Source organism: Cyprinus carpio, chromosome B6 (assembly GCF_018340385.1).
Source record: "Cyprinus carpio isolate SPL01 chromosome B6, ASM1834038v1, whole genome shotgun sequence".
NCBI lineage: Eukaryota > Metazoa > Chordata > Actinopteri > Cypriniformes > Cyprinidae > Cyprinus > Cyprinus carpio.
The window spans coordinates 22,269,463-22,294,077 of record NC_056602.1 but is presented as its reverse complement, the minus strand read 5'-3'; the positions used below and the strand labels follow the sequence as shown (position 1 = coordinate 22,294,077).

General features: G+C 35.4%; 1 protein-coding gene across 1 annotated transcript in view; it reads right to left on the bottom strand.

Moving 5' to 3' along the window:
* LOC109080397 (E3 ubiquitin-protein ligase RAD18-like) overlaps positions 1-24,615 on the bottom strand; it is a 47,091-nt gene that overhangs the window by 16,522 nt on the left and 5,954 nt on the right. The window contains 9 exon segments of the mRNA XM_042726311.1: positions 1,500-1,638; positions 4,089-4,129; positions 4,131-4,149; positions 5,044-5,103; positions 11,933-11,993; positions 12,215-12,285; positions 13,026-13,207; positions 19,167-19,266; positions 19,544-19,884. Of these exon segments, the coding sequence (XP_042582245.1) occupies positions 1,500-1,638; positions 4,089-4,129; positions 4,131-4,149; positions 5,044-5,103; positions 11,933-11,993; positions 12,215-12,285; positions 13,026-13,207; positions 19,167-19,266; positions 19,544-19,884 (1,014 nt within the window).

Sequence of the window (24,615 nt, the reverse complement as noted above, 5' to 3'; positions counted from 1 at the left end):
TATTTTAAGTGGAAAGAAACGGTATATTTCAGGATCAGAAATACTACGGGTGTTACTGGCAGCCTTGATAGCATCTAAAAATCATTTTCAAGGTAATGCCAAATTGATTTGCATCAAAAAGCCTTTTTTTAAATACTGAAATGTGCTACAGCTAGGCTCCGAAATGCATGACCAATTTATAACTGGACAACAGCCACTGATTACATTAAAGCTTTCATAGGTTAAGTACTTATTTTCAAAACTTTATGATTTCATCCCCTGTATATTCAATGCATTCGATATTTGTATTTGATTGATGGCATAGCCCTTTATGCTGCTAATTTTATTGTGAGCTCAAATGATCTTTTTGTTTGTCTGACAGAAGCGGTTTTCAAAAAAAGCAAAGCTAATGCAATGAATCCCTACAATAGAAACAAAATGACTCTGAATAGATCCTAATGAGAAAAACAACAAGGAGCTCTCTATCACCTACTTATCAAAGTATGTGAAAGCCTGCGAGATAATGAAAAATTCTCCAAATCTGTTTCCTCAATGACTGACAGGTTCCTTTCTGCCAAAGTTAACATCCCACACTTTGACCTAAACGGCTCACAGGATGATTGCAGAGCAAAAGACCTGTCAATATTGCTTTAAAAACAGCAGGAAATTGGATCATCTGCACTGAGAGAGGAAGTGAGCCAATGAAAAACTGTGCAAGACAGTCAGGAACAGAGCACTGAGGGGGCACTGGAAATGATTTACAATGTTTCCACACCTGAACATGTTCTCAGTCACAGGATTCCAATAACAGAGACATTTAATACTAGGGATGGACGTATGTTTGTTTGTTTATTTCACGCCAATCCAGCATCTACGGCTATATTCATAGTGAGAACCAGTCAATCCATACACAAGTCTCGTCTTTACACACACGTCCGGGGACAATTTAGAATGATTTCAAAGTGCATGCATTTACAAAATGTTTCAAAGTCGGGTTACAGTGAATGTTTGTCAATGCTTTTTTCTTTTTAATTAAACTGCTGGTCCTAAATGCAGTTTTACATGTCAGGGACAGGATCTTGTTGAATAATTTTGCTTATAAAAATTTTAATAAAAACGTGTGTGCAAAGAAACCAAAAGCAATAAAGCACTCTATGCCATACTGTATTCAGCTAAAAGACATTAGTAGACAAAAAGCTCAGCAATTTAGTATGGTCTCACATGCCTTATGTTCACCTCTTGTCATTTTAAAACGTAAAAATAATAAATATAGCAAATACATATTGAGAAATGTCTCACTGTTATAATTTTTTTTTTGCCCATGCAAATGTCAATGTTTACTACCGTTTAGTTACTAATATTCTTCATATTATCCTCTTTTGTGTTCTGCAGGAGAAAGAACGTCATACAGGTTTGTAATTGACAGAATTTTCAATATGGGTGAACTATCTCTAAGTATCGACCACCTAAAATTATTCCAAATACAAGGGTGGAAATGATTTGCTTTCAAACAGAAGTACCTGCTGACTGACACTTCACTGATTGTAGGGCTTGATGATCTTGATGGAAGCTCAATTACCCCGTCCATCTCTTCACTCTTTACTTTCAGCATTGCAGAAACGAGAGGCTGGGGAGTGTTCTGAATGCTGTTTGATGAACCTGTTACATGGAAAGACATGGAAGAAGGAAAAATACAGTTAGGAATACACCACTAGAATACAATCTTGTGGAAAAAACCTTGTAAAATAAGACCTCTTGACAATAAGGTTGTTTTTTTTTTCCTTTCTATTTTATTTATTTACTTTTTTTGCTAATGTGTATTTTAGATGCAGTCAGGTTATAAAATAAAAATGAGTCTTGGTGAGTAAAAATAAATAAAATAAACTACCATTTGGCTGGTATTTTGTTTTTCAAAAAATACAACCGCATGTGTCAAAGCAAGTCATACTAACACTAATTGTGCTATATACACACACACATCCATATATATATATATAACACTATATGTGACTGTGGAGGAAAAAACCAGTCTTAAGTAGCAAAGGTGTATTTGCAGCAATAGCCAAACAATACATTGAATGAGTCAAAATTATCGATTTTTCTTTTATGCCAAAAATCATTAGGATTTTAAGTACAGACCATGTTCCATGAAGATATTTTGTAAATTTCCTACCACAAATATATAAACTTAATTAATATATAACTTAAATTTTGCTTGGTAATATGCATTGCTAAGAACTTCATTTGGACAACTTTAAAAGGCGATTTTCTCAATATTTAGATTTTTTTTTTGCAGATTCCTCAGATTCCAGATTTTCAAATAGTTGTATCTCAGCTAAATATCGTCCAATACTACCATCCAAACTAACCATACATCAATGGAAAGCTTATCTTTTCTGCTTTCAGATGATGTATAAACCTCAATTTCAAAAAATTGACCCTTATGACTGGTTTCATGGTCCAGGGTCACATATAGAAACATTATATATAAAATGTGAACATTTACAGAGTGTTGAAAAGGGTATTATTTTTGTATTGATCACCACACCCCTGAAATCTCTATTTACACATAACCAGAACTAGAGAACTGACAATTCCAAAATCAATTGCAACTAAACCAACTGTGACAGCACTGACTGACAAAGAGATGTCAAACAGCCATGTTGAATATTTTTACACCGCAAACTGCTTATTGACTTTGAAGTCCACATATGCTTTACTGATAACAGCATGAGACTGGTGCCTTTTGTCATCAGCGCAGGTGATGGGGTCTACAGGCCCTTATTTACGGCAATTGTTGAGGTGGCGCACAAAATTCCTTACTTCAAACAGTCTTTGTGTGTGTGAATGAAGTATGCTGTATATAGTAACTCTGTCACTACAATGCTGGTAGATAATGTTTATAAAGTTTCTTTATTTCTGCATCCATTTCCTCAACATTTAAGTCCTAATACGTGATAGAGTCTAATCAAAACAAATAACACAAAACACGGAATATTTTCACTTCTTTATCAAGTAAAATGGTCTAAGAATGAACTTCTTTGTGGAAAAGTATGTGAACCTTTGCTTTCAGAAAAGCAATAATGCAACCAAATGTTTCTTTGGATAAGTTTTTAAGTTTTGATTGTTAGATTTGTTAAGCTTGTTATTGTTCTTCCTTAACACAAGGTGTCAGTCTACAGACTGACGTCTTGACATTCCCCTGTAAAACTTTTTGGTACAATGCGGAATGCTTAGTTCCATCAAAGGTTGTGATTCAGAAGCTGCAAAGCAGTCCCTAATCATTACACTGTCATCATCGTGATTCACAGTTGAGATCAAATTTCTTATTGAGTGCAAGTTCTTTATTGCCAAATGTAACACTTCTCATTGAAACCAAAAAGATCTGTTTACAGTCCACAAATCATTTAGCCAACAGACTTCTGGATCATCCACGGGTCTTTGGAAACCTTTAGATGGACAGCATTGTCTTCTTGGAAAGCAGCGGCTATCTACTTGTTATCCTGCCATGCACACCATTCTGAGTGTTTCCTTGATAGACTCAGCTTCCACAGCAACTCACAAATTCACACCTGCTTTTTATGTAATTTTAACACCCTGCTACTTTAAATGAACTGATAATTCTAGAGGTTCACATACTCCCACTAAACCAAGAGAATGACTTCTAGATGATATTAGTAAATGAGTGTAGAAAAAAAAAAGGAAAAATATTTTTTAATTACTTGTCAGTTGAATTTTGAATGTAGGTTAAATTTACAGCACATTCTTTCGAGCACAGTACACAGAGTCAACATTAATGTTATTAATTATGAAAACACTTGGAGATTTAAGGATAATTTTTTGGGTATATGTAAATTTATTAAATTTTAAAAATGTCAAGGTCAAATTTTATGAAAACACTTGGAGATTACACAAACAAGAATATATATATGAATATCAATAATATATAGATATAGGAATGTATTATATATATATATATCTATATATATATACACACACACACCACACACACACACACACACACACATATATATATATGTATATGATGTGTGAAATATCTTATGTACATCTTTAAGTGCAATCTGAAGAGAAACTGAAGTCAATGGGACCTTTGGAGTCTGTTTCCTCTGCAGACTTCCAATCGGTGCTCCTTGGATGTCTCCAGACGACCTTGTGGGAAATCAAACGGGATAAAATCGCTAAAGTTAGTCTTCCCTAAAATGGTCATAAGTTCAAATTGGCAATAAAAATAAAAAAAAAAAAAAAAAAAAAAAAAAAAAACTAAAAAAAAAAAAAAAAAAAAAAAAAAACAAAAAAATAAAAAAAAAATTGAAAAAAAAAAACAAAAAAACAAAGTTTAAACCATTGCAAGTCATAAAAAAAAAAACAATAGGTGGATAGTATAGGGGTCAGAAAGTAAAAGTCCTGCCATATGTTTTATCCACCAATACTCAGCAGCTGATTTCACCCAGAGGAGGAATCAAGTCATTCCTTCCAATATATATCCCCAAGTCCTAGATTAAAGTATATATATATATTGTATATGAACACCTGCTGTTAATTATCACTGAAGAAAAGAGAAATATATATACTTTATGGATATATTGAAAAGGAACAAAAAAAAAAAATATATATTTGCTTATATAGACCTTTTAACAGTTTTGATAATATATATATAGCAAACACACAAATCTTCGAGCAGCATACACATGTATATTATATTGATATATATATATATTATATTATATATCAATATATATATTATAGCCATAATTTATATATGATATCAAACAGTGGTATATATTATACTGCATATTATATATTTATATTTTGTTGATTTTACCTGTAGAGATGCATATGGTGATATCTGTGTAGTCTAAAAAATAAATCTTATTCTCTGTAACATCTTTGCATGCTGTAGTGCTCACTGGGATCTGAAGAGAAACTGAAAAAAGTCAATTGGGACCAGCTCATTGGAGTCTGTTTAATCCTATCACTGACTTCGACCCCTCTTCCTGTTTGAGTCAAGGGTGCTCTCTTGATGGTGTCATTTTCCAAACGAACATCTGACCTGGGCAATTCCAAACAACAACAGGTGGGAAAATTCGCTACTGTTCTGCTTTCCTCTAAGAACTTGAGAATAATGTCAAAGGAAGAGAAGTGAAATCAGCTGCTGGAGTGTTCAAACTGGAGGCACGTTCAACTGCACTTCATAAGTATAAAGAAATTAAGAAATAAAAGAACTTCTTGCAATAAATACTGAATCTTGAAAAATGGGCGTTCTGAATGCCTCAAGGGCATATTGTGCACTGATGAATCAGGAACATGCACCGCAAGTAAAGTAAATAAAGTCAATTATGATTTCATGATAGCTTTTTTCATGAGGACTTTATTTAACCTTTTTAACCTGGAATATTCCTGTAAATAATACCAAAACCTGCATTATACAACAGTCATGTCTGGATAATAAATTGTTACATAATGTCACAATAAATTAATAAAGTAAAAAAACAAAGCCATAAAAGGAAAATTTGAATGTATCTTGTACTGAAAATGATAGAGGATTATATTTCAATCTTAGCGTTCTCTTATAACAGAGAATGAAACCTGCAATGGAAAATAACAGTGACTCTGTCTGAAAGCACTGGCATAACAAGGCAGACCATGATAAATGTAGTGGCGAAAACCAACAAAAGCAGATGAAAGGTCATATGGCCTGCTTTTAAAATCACATCAGCCAAAGGCCCAAGAAGAGATCAGCTGAAATAACGATGACTGAAGAACTGCAGAACAAATACAGAGATATACACCGCAGCTCACTATCACAGAAACACATTACTTTAAAATGTCTGCAGACCCTGACATCTGTCTGTGTTTGTTTGCAATACAGCACATGAATCCTATTTCTATTCCTAGTATATCTATTATAACTGAATAGGCCTAAAGTGTTGAATTGACTGTATTTGCATTTTATTAATGGATCATATGGACACCATTTGTAAAATCAAGTGAACAGCTTATAGATAGCTGTTTTCCATAAACATACATGTGAAAAAAAAGAAGAAAAAAAAAGTAATTTGTTTTTTGCCTAGTAAGCAGGCACACCAAAGGTTTAATGAAAGTAATGGTTGCAAGAAAAAATTTTCACACAACATTCATCTTACATATTTCCACATACAGCAAATTTGTCCAGCATGGGGCCGGTTAGCATTAAGTGCTTCATTTTTAGCCATTAAAATAGCACACTAAGCATCATTACTCATATAGTGTTATCTTAACTCAACCACACTGTTGTTACTCACTGAAAAAAAGTAGAACGCATGGCTCCTAATCTCTATTGTACATGGTGTGCATTAGTCATGGGTTTTGTGGCAAAGTATCTGTTCTCATACTTCATACTACAACAGCTGAAAGTCCATTTTGGCAATTCCATTAGAAAGCCTATTTAGTGCCATTTTTCAAAAACCACTGCTGGCTAATCGCAGAAGTGCTAAATAAGGAACTTTATCTCTGGAATAATGACTTGTTGACTGTAGTCAACTGTTGGAGCAATTACTGCCTTTTTATGTGGGCAAAGCTTCAGACACAAAACACTGCAAACGGAAAACAGCTATCGAAACAAATACATTCTAAATTCCCCAGAGAACACATGGTGAATTAGTCTTTAAGATCAACCTACAAATTGACAATGTTTAATCAGCTCCTTTATTTATTCCTTTAAAATTAGTGGAAAAAAATTCTAAGTGAATAGCTTAGAAACCAGAATCCTTAAGTGGAATGCTAAACGGAACAAGAAATATCAATTCAAATCTCTAATTTTGCCATCCTATAATTTTAGACATTTTTAAAAGAATGTTTCAAATTGTTTGAGTATCTTGTATTTTTAATATATTAGGTGCACATGCACAGTTTTGAACTTCCCTGTGCCATGCTGTGTTGATTAACTTCTTTTGCACTGCAGTTTCCTTCATGGAATTGATACAAGTATCTATCCATCTAAACTGCAGATCCCAATAAAAACAGTTTTAAGTTAACCTAAGCCATGCCACCCACCAGCTGTATCTGATCTGCGTCTCTTCTTCATTCTGATGCTGAAGACACTCAGTAAACAATGAAATCAGACCCTTCTTCCAGAGCCAATATTATTATAAATTCTGAAAACACAGTGATATCAAACATGAGACAAGTTCTTGAATTTATTCATTCTTGCTATAAGCAGAATAATCTGTCAGGATAACAACTAAAAAGCTCTGAAGAAGCATTTAAAAAATACTTTCTCCTGTTATTTCATATATTCAATTCTCATTGGATACAACAAACAAAAATCATGCTCTCCCCCCCCCCCCCCCACTGGTTATAGTCTACATTAAAATATGAACACGTTGTGATGGATCAAAAGAACAAAAAGAACATTACAGGAATCTTGAAACTATTACTAAGAAATGGGTGGTGAAGTGTTACAAGACTTCAGTGTCTAAATATACTTTTTCTTTCTCAAGTCATATTGCATCACACTCAGAACACTTGGGAAGTAAATCTGAGGCTTCTTCATGGAAGACTAAGTTATTTACTGTGGACAAAAGCAGGATCAAATCTGATAATGGGCCAGTTTCCCAAAAAAAAACAGATCACTGCTCTTTTAATCTTCATTTCCTTATTTCTGACAGACTTAGAAACGGTTGGGTTGAAATGATTATATGAAAGGAAAAATGCTATATTTAAACAATCAAGAGAGTGAGTTTCAAGAGAAACAATTTCCTTCAGGTCGTTGTGAAATCGTAGGGCCAGGGCTCTAGATGTGTGACCGATTTGGGACAAAAAAATCAGAGCCATTCGAGGGGAGAAAAAAAGTCTCCGCGAGTCTGAAAGTCTCCCTGTGGTTCAACAATAGACACTAGAGCCCTGCATTTCAGCCCGAGCCCGACGGACCACACTTTTTTACGCCCCTTGAGCCGGGCTTCGGGATCATTTTCACGTCATAGTTCATAATTTGTCAGTGGTTCGAGTATGTTTTGGAGTTGTCCTTACTTTTATATTTTAGACATCCATCAATTAGTGATGAAAAAAATGTTGCCACGCTGGTGGAAACAACACAAGACCGTGCTACCACGACTGTCAAGAGCGGCTCGACGGTGTTTAGTGTCCCGCCAGCAGCAGTGCAGCTGAACAGTTCTTCGTTCAAATGCACTCAATAGGCTCAAGCTTGCCGCAAAACACCAGCAAAAGTAATTATTATAAATGTGACAGAGGGAAATAGTAAGGGGTTATTTGAATTACAGTATTTACTAATAAACTATGCTTTCTGAGTCTGTGTCGCAAGGATGAAGTTGCTGATCCTGACTCGCCATCTCATTAGACGTGCCTTTAGAGAGAAGTGCATCTTTTCGGATTATGATTAGAATGAAAGAGTTTTTGTTTTCGATTTGTTTTATTTCGTTAGTTTTTTTTTTTTAGCTTTCTATAGATGTATTTATGTGAGGCATGTTTTCACTGAGCTTCGGTTCATTTTTGTACTCCTGTCAGAGTAGAGCAGAAAGCGCATCGTGTTTGTTTTCTTTACTTTATAAAAGCACAACATTTTGTTGATATTGTGAGTGCACACAAATAAAAGACCCTTTGCAGTTACGAATGATGTATTACGCTTACCTTTATGTGCAAAAATTACGGCGTATCTACTGCCAAAAAAAAAAAAAATGCAAGTGATCGCGCTGGGCGTCTCCATGTCCTGAAGCGTCTCCGCACAAACAAACTATTGGATAAAGCGCACATTTATCTGGGTCTAACGTTTAAACATTGTTATATGCTTGAACTGTTTTATATCTATAGATTTTATTTTAGGCAGGTCGTGATGATTTGAGAAGGCTAACTTGATCAAACATAGGCTCACTGTCTAACGCTGGCCGCTTGGTCGCTACTTTAAAAAAAAACTAAAACATATTTAACAAATAAAAAATGCTCCAAACGTTTTCTAAATTAACTTAAAAAACGAAATGAAATATAATCACTTTGCTATTACATACAAAACTGAACTATTGTAATAGCTGAGACAGTAGTATAAGCTGTTTAGGGACTGTTTAGCTGTTCAGATCAGACACTAGAGCATCCCTTCATTCAGACACAGTAGAAGATCTGATAAGAATCAGTGTAGAGGGGGCAAGTCTGGAAGATTTTGCTGCTAGAGAGAGTTTGGCAAGCTGGTTTAACCAAGGCCAAAGATCAAGAAGGCCAAACTACAGGAGTTGGCCATCCGAGGGGCATGTGACTGCAATGGAGGATAGTCCATAAGACATTGAGCCATGAGATGTTCAGTTTGAAGCCCTTAAAACCTTAAAAACCTTAATGAAGCCTTAATTTAGATTTTCTTTTTATTTCATTTATCTTGAGATGTTTTAAGTGTAAATTTCAGCTCAGTGAAGCACCAACACTTTTTCAGTAAGTTACCTTTCTTGTAGAATTGTGCTTCAAATAAAGAAGTAGTGCAAAATGTTAGTCTAGAGCCCTGCGTAGGGCAAAAGAAAAAAAATATTATTTTAATTAAGGTTTCCCTAGTGCTATAAAGAAAATTAAGAAAGAACATAAATGCAAGAGAAGACTGCAATTGTCCAATTTGCAAATATTAAGGATGTCATTGTGGTCAATCAGGATTTTATTGAACAGAACTAAAATTTTGACAATGGAAAATGAACTATGGTTAATTAGTGGTTAAGTTTTAATAAAGAAATAATAATAATATTAAACAAAAACACAGAAGCGTTATACAAATTATTTATACCAAAATTATATATATATATCCACTTATACTGAGCCAGATGCTGATTTTTTCTACAAATGATTGGCAAACTTTTCCAACAGCCACAAAGAAAAAATTAATGCACAAAAAAAAAAAAAAAAAAAAAATTGGTCTATGGCCTAACAGTGACACTTTGGTTCATTATTTAGAATGAACCTGTTGTATAGAAAAGCTAGATTTCTGTGGTGTGTCTTATTCACCTCATGTCACTCCCCGTACATTGGACACGCCATGAAGCTGGTGAATCATCAAGCCCTTTTGATGATTAATAAAGAGTTTATCTCGGCATGCCGCGATTTATAGATCCCCTCTGTGCTGCGCATCAATATTCCAACATCCTGTCTCCGACATCACAGTCTAGCTGTTCTAATCGCACAGTGCCTTTCATCTTTTGCTGCTAGGTCAATTTTACATGACAAATATGGACCACGTTTTCTCACTTGGCAAAAATTACACCAATCCACCTTAAATGGGTTTGTTTCTAATGTTGGCCTCTGGGAGAAGTTTGTTAGGGTAAGGGGGTTTTATTATGGCAGAGACGCCACTAGGACCAGCAGCTGTAACCTGGTCATGTCAAACAGAAACAGATAAGTGAAAGTGAATTAAAATATCTGATACAAAATAATGATTTACCCACTTTCATAATAATTTTAGGGTCGTAGCTTGCAAGCATCAGCCCTCACTCATCTATGGAAGAATGTCAGTAAGGTTTGGAACAACACAATAAATTCAAATTTGTTTCAATTTTATTCCATTAAAACACCACAAAACTTACAACCTTGTTCTTTTGTGTCATCGGTGGATTCCCTTATAGATGACATAAAAATAAGCCCTCTCGGCAGTCCATCAGATGTAGTATCCAGTGGAGCCTATGGTCAGATTTTTCGGTCTAAGCGTTTTGAGCTGGGTCACTAAGACAGATTGGAACATTTAATGATGTAGGATCGATCTTGAGACCCTGTTGGTATTGTCGTATTGATCACCACCTTCCCCTCCAACCCCTTGAGGGATTTTCCTCCCTTCCTCTCTCACTCCCACACACACGCACTTAGCTGCTTAGTGAACTTGGAGTCACAAAAGGCAAAGGTTTCTGGAAAACATTTTGGCTGAGAACTACTTAAGATAACCGAAGAGAGATTATGCATATCAAAATCGTCAGGAGAGAAACTTCAAAATGAAAGCACGCAGCTCCACTCAAGACGTAGCTAAATCTGTATTCAGTTTAGAAATCTCTGCACCACAGTTCTGCAGAGTCCAAACCGCACCTGAACAAGAAGATCTGATATATGAGGTGGAAACGGAAATTGCAAATGCCCTTGCAGAGCACACTGATGATATATGGGCATTACATTAAAGCAGCAAATCAGAAAAGGAATTTTTGATGATTACGATCGCAGCTGTACCTTCAATCTTACAGACATTTTCCGCTCAGCAACTCACTGTAGCATAGCTACAACACTTCTTTAATGTAATTTAACTTTTTTTATTTATTTATTTTTTTTATTAAAAACTACTAACAAGAACATATAACAGCAGCTCACTGGGTACATCTTTTAAAGAGAGTCTGCCAGTAGATAAATATTCCAAATTGTTTCCAATGTAGCCTAATGAGACATTAACAGCAGGATTTTGTTTCAGTCCTGACTTTCGGGTTTGTTTAAAGAATAAAAATGAGAATCTAACCATTGCTTATGTAAGTCATATGAGTGATTGAAATACAAATCCTCTATTTTCCCCCCTTTTTTCTATTAGAATTAAAAAAAAAAAAAGAAATAAATAAATTTGCTATTTTTTCAGACTAAACATAGTAGTAATGAGTCCTGAATTCACTAAATAATTGAGAGTTTGAGACTCAGAACTGTGGCCTGTTGCATAAAGGGGGGGTGAAGCTAATATCTTCACCTAATAATTTGCAAAAATATTCACAGTTTGCATATGCTCAGTCAACCTTGAGGTAGGAGACAGTAAAGTTGTTCAGTGCATAAATCAAACAGACATTTTTATTTTATAATGCAGAGGACAAGCAGGAGAACGAACCTGACCCTGTTGTGACATCACTCAAATATTATTTTCCAACAGTGCAAGGACAGCGTGTCCTCTAAACTGACTAGAGCAACAGTCTCATTCTTCATTCAGTGTCAGTTTTTATAAGCCAGGACTTACGGTACATTGAGTGTAACTCCTCAATTTCTTCAGCAGTCTGATTCTTCGTAGTGATGATTACCTGTCAAACGCAGAACATTATGAAAAAAAAGAGCAACGCATAAATCTAATAGCTATAGCTGTATCAACAAGAATGTACTTTTAAAAAGCTGAAACATCACATCTATTTTGTAAAAAAATAATAATAATAATTAATATTATAGACATACTGGACATGTAGACATTTTTAGTATATGCACATTTATATATATTTTAGAAATGACAATCCACAGTAATACATACAGGTTTTTGTTTACTCCCCATTTGATTCTTTAACCTCTCATTGTTTTCAACTTCTTTGGCAATTTCTTCAGCTGTCAACAAATGAAAAAGCAAAAACATTAGCTATAAAACACAACCACGTTTCTGAAGAAGACTTAATGCCCAACGTATATCCAAATACATAAAAATCTCACCTCAATACATAGAGTAACCTATCTATTTCTATTAATTCTATATCTTCTATTAAAGCACACAGACAGATGCTCATTCTCATTTAATTCTGGATAGTCAGTTTGAATACTGTAATTTATCAATTCAATCTGCCATTGTATATGACAGAACCACACAGGTAGGGTAGAAAAAAAAAAAAAAACAATCCACACTCAAGTCCACCTTTTTAACAGAAACCATGGTAACGTAAGGCGAATCAAAGAAAAATAGAAGGTTTCCTGCAAAACCTTTGACAGCTCAATGAAAAGAGATCAATTCAGCTCTGAAAGGGTCAGTGAGAAGGGAAGCAGCAACTCAAAACTTGAGGGATGAAACTACTGTATTTTTCCACTAGCCCCGTCATCTTTGTGCCAGGGTCCCCCACAGGGTGACTAACTCCTGCACATAAATTACATTCCACCACCTACAGTAGCTGGTGGTCAGAGTGAAACTACATTCAGCAAACTCTCTTTCACCAGCAACATATAATTCATGCCATTCATATCAGAAACACACGTTTACATGAAATCCCAATGTTTTTCAATGCCTATAAAGCTATGGCTTCCAATTCACCGTCTATTCATTAATTTGTTTATTCAGTTACTGATCTCTGACTTTATACCTGATTTGGGGTTGAGTGCATCACACTGCGCATTATAGATGTGGGTGAATTCCTGGTGGCGTCGCACAAGCTGCTCTCTGCTGCCTTGAGCGGACAGGTGACACTCTTTAAGCATCTTCTTGAGCTTTGGAACAGCAATCAAAGTGTACAAAAGCTTAGGCATCGCCTTTCGCCTTAAACCACTGAAAAACAAACACATACACCAAGGTCATTTATAGAAAAAAGTTCAATACATGAAATTATACATTAAAAAAAAAATTGTCTTTCAAAATAAATTTAGAAAAGGTAATTTATATAAATATATATTATTTTTTATAAATAATGTTTTTCAAAAAAATTCTTGCAAATTTAATGATTTGTTATTGTGGACCAAAATTTACATAGTGTAACTTTAATACTATTTCTTCCACCAATATAGTCCATTAACCTAAATGTGCCAATTCAGCCCATTCTTTAAAGCAAATGCTCAGTACGTCTAGCAAATTAGATGAAGAGTGACTGTTCAGGTCATATCACTAATTTTCAATTGGATTCAAGTCTGTGTCTAGAAAAAGAACTATAAAGCAATAACTTCATAGTTTTGCCATGTAGTTTGTGCAGCTGTTGTGCTGGAAAGTAACACTAACTCATATCTCTGGCTGACTGAAACAAGTTCTCCTCAAGGATTTGCATGCATTCAGCTTAATCCATTTTGGCCTTGATGCCAACAAACTTTCCAGTTCCACCATCTGAAAAAGAAATCCCCCAAACATAACACTGCCACCGTGGCAGAGTAGGTCTTACCTGGTACTGGGTTGTATTTTCACCAAACATAGTGCTTTGCTTTCAGGCCAAGATACTTAACTCTTGTCAGACCAAAAAATGTACTACCAAACTGTTTCAGGTTTTGTCCCATTGCTTTTACATGATTTAATGTCAGCCTTTCTCAGAAAAGGCTTTCTCCTAGACACTGTGCCAGAGGTGAATCTCAAGTGGTGAAGAGACTGTTGGTATCAGGATTTTTCAGATGCGAGACAAACAGCTCTGCAATTTGTTTTGTGGTCAATTCTCTGAGAGATGTCCTTGTCCGATTACTCAGTTTGTTAGGATGGCATGATCCTGGTAGTTGACTGCATTGCCGTTTACTTGGTAACTTGTGTGATCTTTAGAGGATCATATCATGCATTACTTTATTCAATATATCAGAGTGTCTATTTACACTTACACCTTTTACACCTTATTGGCAGAGGCTATTTACACTAACTCCACCCACAAACATGTAATGGAGAAAATTAACACTATAGAAGACGTCTGTCAGTCATCAGCTCCAGTGACGTAGATGGTACAGTGTGAACCACAGTCTTTTTGATGCAATCGACCTTGGGTAAGAATCCACCTTTTGCCAAACTTTTTTTCCTCCCTTTTCAAATCTCATATCACATTTATTTTCCATAAAAAATAAGGAAATAATCAAAAAGTTGAAAGTATCGGGTAGGGTTAGGGTAGGTGTAGGGAGGGCTTTATTGTCCCAATAAGGTGGCATCCATTTAATAATTTGAATTAAAATTATAATTTACACTCAATACGTTATTATTGCATACCTGTTTTATAATATACTATAATACTGAGGTGCAGATAATTAACACTATTTGCAATAAGTTTTATAAATAGCAGAAAATCCTGCTGTTTTAACAGTATATATAGACTCTATTGCTACAGTATATGCACTTAATGTAAATAGCAGATTGTTAAAAATACTGCTATTTTTACTTAGTGTAAATAGCCTCTATCGCTATTTGCACAGTGTAAATTAGAGCCCAACCGATATGGGTTTTTTGGGGCCGATACCGATATTAGGGAGTTAAAAAGGCAGATATATCGATATTCTTTGTGTATATTATAGTAAAGTACCAGTCAAAAGTCTTGACACTTTCCCATTCGTGTGTCCAAACATTTGACTCGATCGGTACTATATTTAAAATACAGTATATACATAAACAGAATATGAATATGAATATATATATATATATATATATATAATAGAATATATATATATATATATATATATATATATATATATATATATATATATATATACATACATATATATATATATACAATATATATATATATATACAGTATATATATACACATAATCACATTTTTTGCAATGATCACTCAAATGTGGTGATCAAACACTTATAATGATGTGACAAAGATATGTAATGGAGGCAGAGCATTTAACAATTTAACAATAAACTTTACTATCCAAAATGAGTCTGACAGTGCACTGAACAGTAAAGCTGAAGTTTATTCAACTTTAATTAAATTAAATTCCATTCAACTTTATTCCGTTAAAGTTTATTTCACTTCGGAACATTCATTCACGGATGTGTGCTACTGTCTTCACACACAGATGAAACTTACTAGAGAAGCGTAAATAACTGTAAATAAATACAATAAAAATTCACGTCTCGCGCAATTTAATGCCCTTTGAATGTAACGTGTATGATCCCTTGGAACTGGAATCATGGCGAAATTTCATGTGAAGTTCACTTCCGCCTCGCCGTTATGGAGATATGGCCGTTCAAAGTTTCAATGGTTTTCCATAGACTTGAGCTTCAAAGTGTTTCATCCAGGTCGCCAGTAGCAAACAATGGAGCACGCTCTGCTGGACAAACTAAGTAATTACACCATTTCAAGCATTTTATCTGCATTATATGTTCTGTAAAAAAAATAAATAAAATAAAATCATATCAGCGGCTTATTCGCCAATACCGATATATCGGCTGGGCTCTAGTGTAAATAGCATCTATAGCTAAGAAAATATGCTTTTTTCCACTTAGTGTAAATAGCATCTAATTGCTTTTCACACTTAATGCAAATAGCCACTGCCTTAATATATACCTTGATGAAATGTGTCACAAACAATTAAAGAAAGAAGTGGAATGTCTATTAAACAGGTCAGAAAACTGTCTAAAAACACACTGTCTTTCATGCCATTACTCACCCTAAAAGATAATATTACTCATAGAAAATATGACTAATGCAGCAATATTTATTTATTTATTTATTTTTAACTTAAACTGGATATAACAGCCTTCAGGCAGTACAGTTAAATAGCTGTAGTGATTAAGGGCACAGTACACCCAAAAATTTGCTCAACCTCACGTCATTCCAAACCTCTATGACTTTCTTTTTTCTGTGGATTACAAAAGTAGTAAGTCTCAGTGTCTCAATGGGGTCTAAAGCCCAAGACACATTGCACGATTTTTGGCTGTCCCAGACAAAAGATTGACATTGTGAAGCAATTGTGGCGATTTCTGTGATTGTGGCTCCTAATTGGTGGTCCCATGTCATACAGTGAGAGAGGTTCAAAGATGGCCGTTGTCACAGTCTTGCAACCAAAGATAGCCTACGATAATTTTCTGGCAGTGTCAGAAATTCAGTATGTTCATCGCACAGTGTTTGCAGTTATGACACACATTTACTGACCAACCAGTAAAAATGTGACATGAAATCAATGCGGCATAGCACTTAAACGTAAAACTGCTTACCTCAAGCTCTTATTTCTTTCGTTTTCGCCGCTCCCACTTTTTTTCAGCACACATAAAAACTACAACTGTCAAAGTGTGATTCATTTATGCTCTTTTTGTTTACCACTAGCGCATGCAAATGACATTTTATTCTTCTATAGAAACGTGCGTCGTAGCCTACAAGTCAATAGGTGTCATCATCGTACAGTCTACATGCATGTCGTACCCAAGTTTATTAGATCCATGTCGCACAGTGTGACCAGCAATGATCTTATAGGATTGCTAAAATCGTGCAGTATGCAGAAGGCTTAATGTAGTTTGCCCCCAAAAATCTCTTCTTTTGTGTTTAACAAAAGAAAGAAAGGGATAAAGATTTGATATGAAGGTGAGTTATTACTATTACCTAATATTAAGGTATAAGCACCAGACCCAACACTATTACACAAAAAGCATTTAAAGGTGAAAAAATCATTAATCTCTGTAGCAGTAGTATGTCAGTAGTATGGTCTTAAGGCCAAAGGAATGCTGATGAATGCCCTCATTAATCATGTTACCCTCAAGGTGTCCAGTAAATTAAATCACCCTTTCTGTCGATCAGACACAAACCAAAATGTCGGCCCTTCAGAATGTCCCTCAGGTATAAAAGGGGAGGGATGAAGACAAGCTATTATTTATAGGGAACGTTATTTAATAAGGATCCAATCCATTCTTTAACCACAAGTATTCTTCAACTACTTTTCAAGTGCCCATAATTATTCACCCCAGAACAATTTTTTAAACAATCTATTTAAAAAAAAATTAAAACAAGTTGTTTCATCCACAATCAGTTCATTTGTTAAACGCATACACATCCAAGAACAAAAATAAATAAATACATGATTGTAAAGGGTCCCTGATTAGGTAGAAAAATAAACAGGTCTAAGAAACCTGAGTCTGTCAGAAATATGCACAAACAATCTGGACAACCTACTTTCAAGAAAAGTGAATTGAATTATATATAGCCATTAGTTATGTTCCACTTACTTGATTGGACAAATGGTGTTTCAAGATATCTGAAATGTTTTGCCATTTACATCACTCTCTTAGTTCGCATTTGCTTCACTAAATGTTTGATCCTGGTTTAGATTCTTTTGAAACTACTTTCATCAGCAACATAGTGTGTCTGAAATATCAGTTGTTCAGTATTCATTTATTTATTGAATTAATGCATGTAAACATTATCACCAAGTAATAATTTGATAAAAAGAGAATTCTGATTTTAAGCATGTTAATTAACAGCTTGCTTCCTCTAGACCAGTGGTTTTCAACCTGTGGGTCGCGATGGTATTGAAGGTGGGCCGCCAATTACTATTAAAATAAATAATAATATTGTTAATATATGTAAAAATGTCTAAGTCATAACATAATAACATCATTTCATATATATAATTAAATAAGTCCGAGTTATTTTCTGTTCATTGCCAGTTCATTCTAGGGCTGTGCGATAGAAATTGTAATAAAATCACGATTTGAACTTGCGCGATTTCTAATTCGCTTTATAGCACGATTTTCCGCGGCCCTGACCTCCCGCAGTATGCCATCCGATCTAATCAGAATGCAACGCGCCTAGCGCGAGAACAGATGTGATGCGCCTTTTTTCCGAGCCCATGTTAACGGATCAGAGCGTTCACAGTGCACGCGGTAAAAGGCTAGAAATAAAAACGTGCGAAAATAATTAATATCTAGCACATGAGCATAGAGAGAGTTGTGACTGCACAGGACGCATTGAGTTTGAGCGGAGTTTGGGCGAGTTTTGAGTGGTTTTAATTTCTCGGGCTTTGTGCGGCGTGTATCTGAGTGTGTGTGTGTGGTTTTGTGTGGTTTTGTGATAGATGTGAGTAAGTGTGGGTGGGTTCGGGCTGGTGCATTAATTTAATGTGCTTTCGCGTTACATTAATGCGCTCTCGCTGCTGTTTTTGCACCGCATACACATACTATATACGCACTGCATACGGAGTAGGCCTACGTGTGAACCTGTATAATGTATAACAAATCTATTTCAACACCTGAGGCACCGCTACAATTAATGAGCTCTATGAACAATGTATGGCAAAAAAGAAAAAAAGTCCCTGGACACAGGATTTATTTATTTATATTTTTTTTTGCCATAATTCTAGAAATTTTGTTACACCTTTACTATAGTGATTATTTTGACTTTTCTCTGTTCTAGAGACGTTACAGCTTTTTGATAAAGCTCTAATTGGTTTTCTTTTGGAAATATGTTTCAAATTCATCCTGAATGCATTTATGACTGTAAAGCATATCTGTGTGTCAAAATTGTGATTAAAATCGAAATCGCAAAATTGATCAAAGAAATCGCGAGTTTTTTTTTTTTTTTGTCCATATCGCACAGGCCTAGATCATTCAATAAATACAGTTAACAATCTAGCTTCTGAGTACTAAGTTATTAACCCAACAATAGCGGGGTCAGTTAATTGTTTTGCAGTGGGCCGCGCAAACATATGTGTTTGGTTGTGTGGGCCGCGAGCTGAAAAAGGTTGGGAACCACTGCTCTAGACAATCAGATAATTTGCACTGTCAAACTTTACACTGTAATATTGTATTATGGGACAAATATTTTCCATACCTTCTCAATCCCTCCTTCTTATCATCTCTGCTCAAGCACATATCCAGATGTTTATTAATGTGCTGTTCGGGCACACCTACTCCACAGACTGGGCATTCCACTGCAACACACATTATTAACAAATTATTGCTTATTATAACCGGCACAAAATTACAAAGATGATTTTAAAATGGTGTCACCGCTGTAAAAAATATATAATAATTCACTTATTGTGAAGAAAACTCAATGCATCAGTGGACAACCCATTATCAATGCATTAAGGGATGAACAATGTAATAGACTGATAGACAACCCCATTACTTTTAATTTAACTAATATACATGTTTATTTCAAACATACTATATAAATTCAACAAAACAGCATTTCATGCACATCACCTTTATCCAGTGGCTTATTGTGAGACGTGGAAGGAAAAGCAGTTACATCCATCTTTTCGTTTTTCAGCATTCCCATTGCATCCTCTACATTTTCTTGATTGACGTCACCTAGCTGCTGTAAACACAGCTCCATGGGTTCTGATTTGACTGGCACATGAAGCTTAAGACTTGTTTGGGCCTCTGATGAGGGTATCAGAGGGGTCCTCTTCTGGAAAAAATGACTGAGGGTGTTTGCTTCCTTTCTGAGGCCCTTCTGTCTTGCTGCTTTGCCTTTGATCCTCATAACCGGGGTTTCCGGTGAAATAGGGGGTGATTCCAAATTTGAGTGACACAATTTTTGCCTGGTGAGATGAGAGAGATTTTATTTAGTATATTTAAAAATTTTGTTCAGTCCTGTGATGGCAAAACTGAATTTTCAGCAGCCATTGGTCCAGTCACATGTACTTTCAGAGATCATGCTAATGTGCTAATTTGGTGCACAAGAATAATTTCTTATTATCAATGAGTGACTTCTTGTGCCAGCAGACCTGCAGGGATAAAAGTGGCTTCCACATACTTTTGGGCCATGTGGTGTGTGTGTGTTTGAGGGACATACAATATGTAAAATATATCAAAGACACAAAAAAATTCTTCAAGAACATAAACTGGGCCAAGGACAAAAAAGAGAGGTTTTTGAGCATCTGTTTGAGCCACTAAAGTGACAATTTGTCAGCAAAACTGTGCTTCTCTATACAATGTGTAAACCTTCGAATATCTCCGCTTCCCTTCTGAGGGAGAGTGAGAGACGAAATCGTGAAAAATAATTTGAGGAGAGGACAGGAGGGCAGAAGGAGTGAGAAAGAGAAAGGAGTACATAAAAGGAAGTGAGAGAGAGAAAGTGAATGCAGGCAAGCACCTGTCGTTTTCTCAATTCCAGTGGAAATGTGGAAAGCCAACAAACGCAGAGAGTGGCCGTGAGGCTATTACAGAGTCATAAAGTGGAGTCAATGAGGTGTGCATATGCTACTTTCCATATTGAAACCTTTTATTTCTCTTTGTCTGACCATTAGTCCACATATACGCACACAAAACTAAACACTTAAGAAAAAAAAAGAACAAGGTGCCCCAATCTGTATTAATGTGGCTGTGACCATTTTGGGTCTACATTACTATCTGAAGGGTGATGTCAGTTTTCTTCCTTATATGTCAATGCTATTAGAAAAGATCTAGTGGCAAACAGACCAAAGCTAAAAGGGATATAAAATAGCATCTTCACCCTTATACCCTAAATAAAAAGGAAAAAAGCCTCAATCCCAATCTTCTTGTTAAGTTAAAGGCACAATTTTATACATACTCACAAAGCTCTATTTACAGAATGGCACCATGACTTATTAAAAAGTCACTTGGTTGATAATCCCAACATAACTCTGGAGGCTAAATGAAAAAAACAAATGTGTGTTTGCGAGTTATTTGCAAGAGTCAGTAGATAGTAAATGAAAATATCAAGAAAGATTGTGAATCAAGAACAGAACAGTCTTTAAAAAATAATTCAGGATGCATTGTTTTTTGCACTGATTATGGGGAAAATTGGGGAAAAGTGTTAAAATGAGTGGAAAGTACTACACTTTATTGGTATAGCAGAAAGAATGATCATTAAATTTATTGAAAACAACTACAGATGCAATCATAATGTGCAACGCACTTGTTCATACTGAATTGAAATGTACTTGAAATATCACAAGCACACATATTAAGGGCCTTTATGTAAAAGTCTTAAAGACAAAGCAGCAAAAAAAATAAAAAATAAATAAAACATGCCCTTTAAAGGGTCAAACAGAGGGTGGAATTGTCATGATTATACTAACTAAATCATGACTGCTTGGAGGAAAAAACCTTAACTAACATTATAAGCAGACCTCATGCAAAAATAAAATGATAAATCATTACTAGGAAAAATTACATGATCCCCTTAACTAATGAATAACAAACTGTCCTAATTTTTTGGCCTTTCTTCAGTTATGCTTTTAAAAATCAACTGCAGTCTTGTAACTTCAGGCTTAACTACCTACCCAGCCAAGACCATAAAAACCCCCATGGATCCCCTCACAGACCACAGAAAATACTCTCTACTTTAAGTTCCCCAAAGCACTGCTCTGAATCCATTAAGGCAAACAGAGCACCGAGAAAATCTATTGCTGTAGAAGACCAAATATGTTACATAACCACCAGCAGGTTCCAGCTGAGAAAACAGGGCAACGTGGTGAAACCACAGTTTTGGAAATAATAGCCATGATTGAAAAGTATATCATTCTGAGCTTAAAACCAATTATATACGATAAGAGTTTTAAAACAAACTGAATTTCTGTAGCTTTCAAGCAGGCTATAGCTGCAAAAAATACTGTGGTCAACATCTTAAAGCCTATAAAGGCAGAAAAAAACAGGCTTTTCCAGTTTGTATGGAATTGAAATTTCAGAAAACTTGGATCTCTATGGAAGCTCTTTGATCTTCCAACAGCAAGAGAAGGACAGTGAGCTTGCAACAGAAGTAGCTCAGAAGAGTTGATAATCAGACCTTGAAAAACAAGGCTAATTGCACACATTGAGACCAAGTAGCGCTAAGCAATTGGGAGAAAGCTATTCATTAGCATTCCCATTCCACTCAGTGACAGTTTCCCAGCTGGTGCAGGACAGTATGAGATTTAAAATCTGCCATCTTGTCGGCGCCAATAGCCTCGTGGTTAGTGCGCCGACATACAGCGCGACTGCGCTAAAGGTGACCCAAGTCCGATTCCCGTCTCGAGGTCCTTTGCCGATCCCAACCCCCTCTCTCCCCTCCCAATGCTTTCCTGTCAGCTCTCTACTGTGCTGTCCCAATAAAGGCAGAAAATACACATACATATAACTTAAATAAATTCTGCCATCTTTGCTAATGGGCACTCAGCTCACCTGAACTATGATTGTTCCATTTATTGTTACTATATATTAGGGCTGCACAATTAATCAAATTTCTAATCGCGATTATGGATGCCACAATTACGTAATCGTTCAAAGCAGCAATTAATCGTTCAAAGTCCACTTATGTTATTCTGTATGCTTAAGATGCGTTTTTTTTTTCTGTCTACATGTTATTTTAAGGGTTTTTTCCCATTATTTTCATTTTAGTTTTAGTATAACATTATAATACCATTCATATTTTTACTTTTTTATAATTTAAAGAAGAAACCAATCCGATGTATAGTTGACATTTGAGCCTTAATACTATAGAAAAGCACTAAAAGTTTTTCAGTAAGAGTTAATTAAGCTTGTTTATTTTCATATAAAAATACAGCATGCAGTTGCATCAAACAATGGTATAAACATAATTCAATGTAAACTGTGATAATCGTAATAATCGCAATTACAATTTCAAGGGAATAATCGATTATGATTTTTGTCATAATCGTGCAGCCCTACTATATATGAATGTCATAAATCACAAACAAATATTCTATCCAAGATACACTAGCCAAAGAAATAAAAATAAAAGCAATGCTATAGCTATATCAAAGGCCTTAATAACTGTCCCCAACGTCCTGTCCCAAAAGATGACATATGCCTTTGACATCATCACTGGAGGAAAACAGGAAATTAAAACACTGTCCCATAAGGCACCTCTCTCTTCATCCCGATGGCCATCTGAAACTCCACCAACCAACTATATTAGGCACACTCACAGGCAAACAACACATAGTAGATTGATGGCACCTAGATAGACTGAATTAAAAAACAATATCGCAAATAAAATCTACTGTGCCCTCTTGCTGTTCACTACCATGCACTTTTACATTCAATGTGAGGTACACATGTGGGGGAAAAGTCATAATATAGAAGGTAAAACAATGTTTTCAAAAACATTTCCTTGTCATCGGATGCGACATGCACTTCTACAAGTTCAGAATCAGAATTAGCTTTATTTGCCAAGTGTGCGCAAACACACGAGGAATTTGCTTTTGTTTAAGTAGCTCTTGGTACATACATGCATTCGTGCATACGTACATACATACATACATATCTGACATGAGAACAGGAACATTTAAATAAGTAAGACTTATATCCGAGTCTTCTTATATCTGATTTGCCGGCTGACCCAAACCAGACAGTTACAGAAGAGCACAGAACCAACTCAATAACAGCTGAATAAAACTGTGTCCTCTGTGCCAATGGCAGGATGAACTTTTTCATTGGCTGATGGTCCGGCTTAGGGTTGTGCCGATAGACGATAGTATTGTGTATCGATGATAGTCAGAGATATCGACGATAGCAGATGCCTCTGTCAATAGTCAAGATGATATTAGGCTCATTCTCCTATTAATGTATTAAATAATAATAATTAATATTAAATTTAAATTAAAATTAAATTAAATTTAAATTTATGCATTTAGCAGACGCTTTTATCCAAAGCGACTTACAGTGCATTCAGGATATAAATTTTTACCTATCATGTGTTCCTGGGGGATTTAAAGTGCATTCTTGCGCTTGTTAACGCAATGCTCTACCACTTGAGCTACAGGAGCACTATTATTATTATTATTTTTTTTTATCTGTCTTGTGTAGTTTGGTTATCGAATCTGCCTGCCTATCTATTTCACTTCAGCACCGCATTTCACACACGCGCATGCGTGCAAATGAGGATTAGACCTTTTAGCTGGTGAAGAAGTCTCCATCCACAAAAAGACGTACCTGTACATCGTCTGCAGATATAAGGTATTTCATTGCACTTTAACAAGTAATCTGAACGGCCTATATATGTGCAATATTTTAAACGAGCCCTCACTAACTGAGTTTAATGTCACAGTTATGTTAAATGCATCTCATTCTTGTTTCTGTGGTGGTGCATCGGGTTCGTCATGGGGCGCACGGTCCGGAGCGTTGTATGACTGATGCATCAGTTCAACTGAACTTTACTCCAAATATATGAACTTACCTGTTTTGAATACTTTATATTTAACGTGTTCGTTTATGTCCAATATTAGTGTTAAACTGTTGGACTTTAAATGAAATCTACTATTGATTTTCTCTGTTGACTGCTTTTGCAGAACATTTACACTGATAAC